This window comes from Cebus imitator, unplaced genomic scaffold (assembly GCF_001604975.1).
Source record: "Cebus imitator isolate Cc_AM_T3 unplaced genomic scaffold, Cebus_imitator-1.0 Scaffold517, whole genome shotgun sequence".
Taxonomy (NCBI): domain Eukaryota; kingdom Metazoa; phylum Chordata; class Mammalia; order Primates; family Cebidae; genus Cebus; species Cebus imitator.
In genome coordinates this window covers 653531-661688 of record NW_016107832.1, presented here as the reverse complement: position 1 = coordinate 661688, position 8158 = coordinate 653531, and the positions used below count along the sequence as shown (strand labels likewise).

Here is an 8158-nt window from a genome sequence, read left to right as displayed (position 1 = left end):
TTTTTGAGACAGAGTCTCACTCTGTCACCCAGGCTGGAGTGTAGTGGTGCAATCTGGGCTCACTGCAATCTCCGCCTCCCAGGTTCAAGCGATTCTCCTGCTTCAGCCTCTGGGGTAGCTGGGACTACAGGTGCAGGCCACCACACTCAGCTAACTTTTGTATTTTTAGTGGAGATGAGGTTTTACCATATTGGCCAGGCTGGTCTTGAACTCCTGACCTCATGATCTGCCTACCTCGGCCTCCCAAAGTGCTGGGATTGCAGATGTGAGTCACTGCCCCTGGCTGACAGTTCTAATTGAACAATGCTGTGGTCTTTATGAGGCATGGTTCCTATTTCTTCTCATTTCCATGTGTATTCCTAGAATAACTCCCTAGTAATTGAGGTAATCTGAAAGCATCTCTGTGTTTGTAACCTTTTTCAAGTTTTTTTTTTTTTTAGTTAGAGAAACACTCAAGGTAACAAAAAATGAGTGGGTTATAAAGCTAGGGATGGTACTGAAACTCCAAGACTGCAATGTAGATGGGCCACATAAGGGGTTGCTGGCCTAGGAAGGGGAACTGGTTAGAATCTAGACATCTGGCTTCTCTCTGAATATGTGTTTCATTCTTCCCTCTGACCTTTATATTGGACTGATCCGTGTTATACTTCTGGCCTAATAGGCCACAGCCTTCTTGATGGATAAATATACATTAAACTACAAAAGCAGAGACTGCACTCCACATAGGACTCACCTATCTGGCCTAAGAACTCTTTCTGAAAAATTACTGAACTATATCAAACCAGATTTTTTACATGGCTCCTTCAAGCCCACTCTATCCAGGAATTTTCCTGTCCCCACATCCTGTAATCTCAAGACTTAATGGAAATAAAAATAAAAAAGACTTCTGTCCTTCTGACAAAAAGGTTGATGAATCCCTGATCTAACATAGTTCAAACTGCAGTAATTCTGCAAACCCGAATTTCCTGTTTTCAGCAGAAATGCCAGTGGTAAGTGTTTTGTCGCAGTTTCACCTTCAATGACGAAGACACCTGCTGGATGTTTTGGTTATGCCTAACTTTCTGACTGTGTTTTCGTGCTTTGTGGAGTATTACTGTATTATGGCCCATATTTTAAGTCTTGGGTCAGGGAAGACCCCGAGCAAAATTGAGATGTATACAGAATTTATTTTGCATATGTCCCACCTCTCCCTGCCATTTAGAATTCTCTCCAAAGAAATGAAATATTCGATAGAAACATTTCTGGCACTGCAATAGGCAGTGTGAAAAAAATTGTGGCTCTTGGGGCCTACTCATAAGGTTAGCCCTGACAAGAATAATCTGTTGAAAAAGAGACCACCCTCTCAAAAAAGTCAAAGCAAAGCTGTGACTTTTAAGCCAACTACAACTACAGATGGAAGGAGGCTGATGCCCTACACAGCCATTTAAGGCATTATTTTATATTATATCCCTAATATAAATCTCAGGGATTGCTGATAATGAAAAAAACAAAGTTCTTTGAGTTCTAGTTTTATGACCTGCCAAAAGGCTGTCTTCGCTTTTGTATTCTGGTACTTTTGTCAAGTTATATCTGAAATGTTATTAGAGTTTAGGAGAGTAAAGATGTAATTTTTACAGAGAGTGAGGAAAATATTAAAACTATTTCAGGTCTCTGTGACTTGAAAGTAACATTTTGGAATTAAAATGGGTTCCCAGTTATATTCTGTCAGAAATACTGTTTTGAGAATATAAAGTTACACAGTGTCATTTAAAACTTTATTTCATATTTATTTGTTTTTCCCCACTTATTACAGTGTCCACTTTAAAACAATACTAATACAGTATCACAACCCCCCCCACCCACTTTAAGTAATCCAATTTTACAGAAAGTTAAAGTCTAATGTTAATATATATTACCTTTTGGAGCCACATCATTAGCAAAAGTTCACGACTCCACAAGACATTTAAAGAAAGTTCAACAGTACCAAAAGCACACTCAAACATAAGTTTTTTTTAAAATGCAAATTTACCTATAGTGCCAAACATATGTTTTAATTTGCTCCAAAAAGTTTTCTGAACCCACAAATCTAAATCTGACACATCTATTGACAACAGTTTTTAAAAAACAATAATTATTAACAAGCGAATGACGTTAGCAGGTGGGAGCACAGGATAGAAAATCAGACCATTCCATCTGATTTCCATGGGCAGAGATTAATTAGGCCATACACTTACAGGACTTAGGCACCCATCAGATTTAATAAAGTCAAGCAGGAAGGTGATCTAATCATAGTTGCACACCCAGGGGTTAGGAATTTCATGTGGTACTTCTGCATGATTTTAGAAAGAGGGCACTGCTTACCAAGAAAGAAATGAATTTCCGTAAAGGAAGAATTTTTGACACTGTAGCAGGTTTGCAGATTTTTAAACGGGGTCCTCAAAGGACACCATAAACATGGCCACTTATTCTGCCTATGAAAAAGGCAAGTTCTTCACAATATTTGTGAATGATAACTTAGCCCAGTTATTAATCCATGGCAGTTGGAAGTGTTAAAACTACATTAAGTCAGTAAGTGCTGACCCAGTAAGGCAAGCACTGTGCCCCAGATCCTTAATCAGTACTTAATATTCGCTGACTCCAAAACATTTTCATTTCAACTGCACAGATTCAGTTACAGTGGAATAGAGATGAATGGAAAAGGGCAGCCATTCTGTGAAGGTTTATTTTTAAGAAAATTGCGTGAGAGATACTTTATCGCTTTTGTGATCCCCTTTTCACATACAGAGTATCTCTAGATTTACACCACACAATAAACACAAACACAGTTTTATGCAAATCACAGTATACGAGGAATAAGAAGCATCACAGATGTGATTAAAAACAAATAAGATTTTTAAGTTTCATCTTGTTTATTACACCTTCCTTCCTATTCAACCTCCCTTATAATTTGCTGGCATATGTAAACTTGTCTTTCTGCACTTAGTGGGGCTTCATTTTATTTAGAAAGCCCGATAACATTACTGATTTGTACTTTGAAGAAAGTAATGGTTTGTCTTTTACTTACAGGGATCCTTCACTCCTAAGATTTCAACGCAATTCTCAAACAACACAAAAATCTGGACATGATACACCTTAGAGTCGGATACACACGCTGGGAAGAGAAACAACATTTTTCATTGAAAAGCTAGACTCTGTCCTCTGCCTTCTTCACACTATACCCAGGGAAGGAGGTCACACTAATTTCAGGCACCTGTGTGCTCCCAGAGCCCGGGACCCTTCCCGTCACAGTCAGGGTGATAAGAGAGGTGTCAGCCACAGGAGGCTCAGGCTGCTCCGCCTTGCAACAGAACAGCTGAGCTTTAAAATGCTCCTGGAAGGTTTTGCTCAGCCAGTAGAGAGCAAAGGGGTTTACGCAAGAATTGCTGAAAGCCAGAATCCGAGAGAAAATGGTGAGAAGGAAATGCATGGCAGAGGGGTCTACATAGGTTTGAGGAGTAAATGAATGGTAGAGGTACAGGAGGTGATTTGGCAACCAGCAGAGGGCAAACAGAGCCACCAACACCAATACCGTTTTGGCAATTCTCTTCCGGGATTCAATCTACAGGGGGAAGAAACATAGCAAAAAAAAAAAAAAAAAAAAAAAAAAAAAAAAAAAAAAAAAAAAAAAAAAAAAAAAAGGAAAGAAAGAGAGAGAGAGAGAGAGAGAGAGAGAGAAATCATTTAGCTGTTGGAGATTTTTAAGATTGTCTAAATTTACATAGAAATTTACAGTTAATTACAGATGATTTCCCTATGAACATGCATTTGTATGCTAAGTGGCTGGGATGTGCAGAAAGTCAGCCTGTGACTATATAACACCACAAGTCAATTGGCATAGTAACCCCAGATTTTGGACTCATTAACTCTCATCCAGAGACACCCTCCCCGCTAATTTTGAGGTACTCTAGGATGTCTCCAGTTAACTCAAAGAATGCTGTGGAATTCTCCAAAATTTAGTGTAATCAAAAACAGATAGACGCTATACGAAACTTCTTTCACTGCATCAGCAGAGGCTGACTAGGTCAGAATATTCTTTTCAGGTCTATGAAAGTTGCCAATCTGGTATGTAAAATTGTCTTTACTCTATGGGAATTCTAACCATGTAGTCAAAGAAATAAACCCAAAATGTGCTGTCTTTCATATGTGAAGATAATCCTACCTACATCTATTAGTAAGAGAAGTGAGCAGTTAGGTAAATATGTAGCCCGTGGTCACAAATAGAGGAAAGGTAACTAGTTCACATGGGCATTAAATATGCAACTTCAGTCTCATGAGCACTATTGTTAAACTAACTGAATGGACTAGCTCTAAAATACTGATCAAGGGGTAAATGGAATCATCTCTCCCCCTTCCCCAGTAGTTAGAAAAAAATATTTTTAATCAAATGGAACTATGTTTTAGCAATGTTCCTTTTATTCTGTCCATATTTATGAGAGGAGGGCACACCTGGCTCTTGCAATGGTCTTAATCAAGCTTCTGTGAGTCACTGTGTTCCCATGTTACTGGCATTCCACTCTCCACCCTCCCTCCTCCCCACCTCAGTTTGCTCATCTGTGTGTAACTGGTTTGCATTGAATAGTGTTATGGATTCTTGCCAGTTCTACGTGCTATGCATTTTTATTCTGTTACACTTTCTAAAACCAAAGATGCTTTTCTTCATAGTGTCATCTTACACAATGTTCCCCACTATTCTATGGGGTAAAAAAATTTTATTACTCTCGAACTTCAATTGTCCCCTCCCTAACAGTAGTAGTCCTACTGTTTATTGAAATATTCTGCATCTAAGCATTTCGTCTATATCATCTAGTAATCATCTTCATTTTACAGATGAGGAAAGTGAGGCTCAGAAAGGTTAGGTAACTTGCTTAAGATTACTCAGCTAGTATGTGCTACAGCTGGGATTCAAACTGCAGCCTATCCTTATAACAAAAATACTACACTGCTGTTACATTTATACACTGGAGGATACACAGTTACTCACTGTGCAAAAGTAGGGACTTCACTTCTAAATTCAAACTAGGCTTGCATAAATAATGCTTAATACATACCTGCTTGCGGGCATGTCTTTGTTCCTCAGTAGGTATGTTCAGGGTGCTTTTGTAAAGGGTCCTAGCAATCAAAGAATAATAGACAGAGATAATAGAGAGTGGAATAATGTAGAACACTAAGAAGCACAGCAGAGAATGTATTTCTTGCAGGAGCTTCTTAGAGACAGGATAAGAGGTACACGATTCAAATGTCATATTTTTGTTGGGATCTCGAAAAGTGTATACATTTGAAAATATAGCCTCAGGTAGAGCAAATATCATAGACACGATCCAGACGCAGCCAGCTTTTACACAAGTCTTCAGGATGGCATTGGGGGGCTGTCGCGCGAGTGGCTTCACAACTGCCTTGTATCTAGAAACACATAATCAGAGGCAAAGGTCCAAATAAATGTCAAAGTTACCAAATTGTAAGGTTAAAGTGACCTTAGTGGTCATCCAGTTCTACCATCCTTGCATACATATATAACCAAGTCAATATTAACCAACTAGAACTGGCTATGGTTTTAAATGCACATAGTACATCCCAATATTTTTATTTATGCTAATCACCTTTTCCATTATTCACTCATATGAGATATTCCAGATTTGCAGTTTTATAATTTTATGTATAGACTCTCTGTTTAAGACAAATAAACATTTATCAGCATGATTTCATGTGTGATTGAGAGTAATTCACCATCTGTGCACTACCTTAAGTGTTCTAAAATACTTCCTTTTGTATAAGTGACTGATGTTAAACTGAATTAATTTTCCTTTCTTCATGAGTGAACAGTTATCAACCTTCCTAGAAAAGAATTCCAAGGGTTTATATGGTAAAGAGGAAAGGATTAATTTCTTCCCCATTTATAAATGTTAATTCATTGCCCAAGCTGATCAGTGGAAAGATTTAGGGCAAAGCGAAGTTGCAATCAGAAGTCCTGTGCCGGTACAGAGATGCCTCTTCATTCAATCAAATCCACCTTAAAATCTACAATCATTAAGCCATTCTGCCTTCAAATAGAATATAAGACAAGTCAAAGCAAAAATCCAAAAAAGACACAGGGAAACGTTTTCCCCCTCTCAGATTCTAAAATCTGAAGAAGCTATTCTTTCTGGTACTGCCAGACATTGATTACTTATAGGCTTCTTGAAGGCATTTTAAAGCATCACTTTTAACATGTGGAGCCTCAAATTTTTTTATGTTTTCACAGTTATCATTCTATAGTAGGAGCACAGAAAAACAGAGGACTTGGACTGAAAGTATCCTAACACAGAATCTGAGCACCCTGACTGCAAGAGGATCTCACACACTCTCTCCACAGAGCTCTAAAAGTCATCCAGGATTAATTTATTTCTCTGGAAACGATAATGTCACTGAAATGCCTATAGAGAAAACAAGTAGAATGAAGTGATGACATTACACTAAGTTACCAGGGAGCTGAAAATCTCACCGTTTCTCTGCTATTAGCTAATTTGATAAATTTCAAATGAATTAGATGCCTGTATCTTTTTACCACTTTTCCGATATACAGTAATGCATATGTGGTCAATTTTACACCTATGCTGGTTTTCATGTTGACTATATTGCACCACTAGGCTGCACTAATGTATAAAGCATGAATTTTTTTTCTTTTGCACCTGGAACAATTTGCTTTACTTAATAATCTGGGGAAAAATAAAAACCCCGTTCAGTATTCTTTTGAGCAAACAATAAGAAGAAATTACCCCTAAAGCATGCAATTTCAACTTCTACTCTGTGCTAACACAGAAATTTTAACACTCTTACACTAACTTTTATTTTAAATGCCACCAGATTTTCTAATCTCACATACACATTACAGAGTGTGAGAAAAGCAGAATAGTAGCCAGTAAATGCCAAATACAAGCTTTCCTTTCTTTTTGCCCAATTTAACATCCTAGCAAATATAACAGAGAAAAGAAACTCACCTGTCAGCGCTGAGAATTGTTAACGTGAACACCGACACACCAACAGAAGTGAGCCGGATGAAAGAGAGCACCTTACAACCAATTCTTCCGAACAGCCATCCTCCTGCAAGGTAGTGGGTTGCATCCACTGGCACACAAGTTACCAGAAGTAAAAGATCTCCAAAAGCCAGGCTGGTGATGAAAATATTTGGAACTGTTTGCATGGATTTAGTCTTGAAAAAGACTTTGATGAGAATAGCATTTCCAAGGATGCCCACTGAAATGATCACAGCATAAGTAATGTAGATGGCACACAATGCTTCTATTCCTGGAGAGTTGTCCCCGCTCCGTCCTTTATTTGTGTTATCGTTAGAAACCACAGAGCTTGATGATTCTGTGTCATTTGAGATTGAAATTAAAGTCTGATTAGGTGACTGAGACTGCCTTTGAGCCATTCCTTCTGAAGACTGTGTCTTTAATATTTCTTCCTCTCAGTTGAAATGCAGTTGATTGTCACGTCTAATGCCTACGTCTAGTAACGAGATGGCATTAGGAGAACAGAGCAGAACAGAATGGAAAGAAAATCTAAGTCATTCAGATACTCCTTTCCTTCAGTTCTGTGTGTCTCCCAGCATGCTTGGCTAAACAGTTACCGACCTGGCACTCTAGAGTAGGAGGTGGGGTTTCATTGGCGTGTCCTGTCATAAGGGGAGGTAGGAGGCTGGGGAAATGCTCTGCAGTTGCTTATTCTTCCCTGTTGGGGACTCTTGGGACTAACTAGACCTTATTAAATCATCTTATTGATTATTAGAATCACCCTGTTCTCATATCTACCCATGATGGTCCATATAGGTTTTGTCAATTTTTTTTTAGAAAAAACCTATTTAACCCCCTGCATCACATGGTAGTCTAGTGCATTTTCTTTTACATGATAAATAAGTGTAGGTGTCCCCTGAAGCACAACCTTGAACCCACTCCTCAAAATTTGGTATCAGAGAGGTGGTGAAAGAACAAATCATTTACACTTTGACAGGGTTGATGTCACCTCCAAGGAGTGATAATTCAGGTCACTTGGGCTTAATACCTAGCTCTGTCACATGGTAAACCCCAACTTTGCACATTATCCAGGTGTGTTGTACAATATCAAAACAACCTTTTTTTTTGAGATGGAGTCTTGCTCTGTTGCC

General features: G+C 38.5%; 1 protein-coding gene across 1 annotated transcript; it reads right to left on the bottom strand.

The window, feature by feature from the left end:
• Positions 1-2713: 2713 nt before the first annotated feature.
• Positions 2714-7575, bottom strand: BRS3 (bombesin receptor subtype 3). The gene is made up of 3 exons (XM_017514114.2): positions 6993-7575; positions 5067-5418; positions 2714-3577 (listed from the first exon to the last, which is right to left on the bottom strand). The coding sequence occupies exons 1-3, from the start codon at positions 7424-7426 to the stop codon at positions 3164-3166; spliced, it is 1200 nt and encodes a 399-aa protein (XP_017369603.1). The 5' UTR covers positions 7427-7575; the 3' UTR covers positions 2714-3163.
• Positions 7576-8158: the final 583 nt, after the last annotated feature.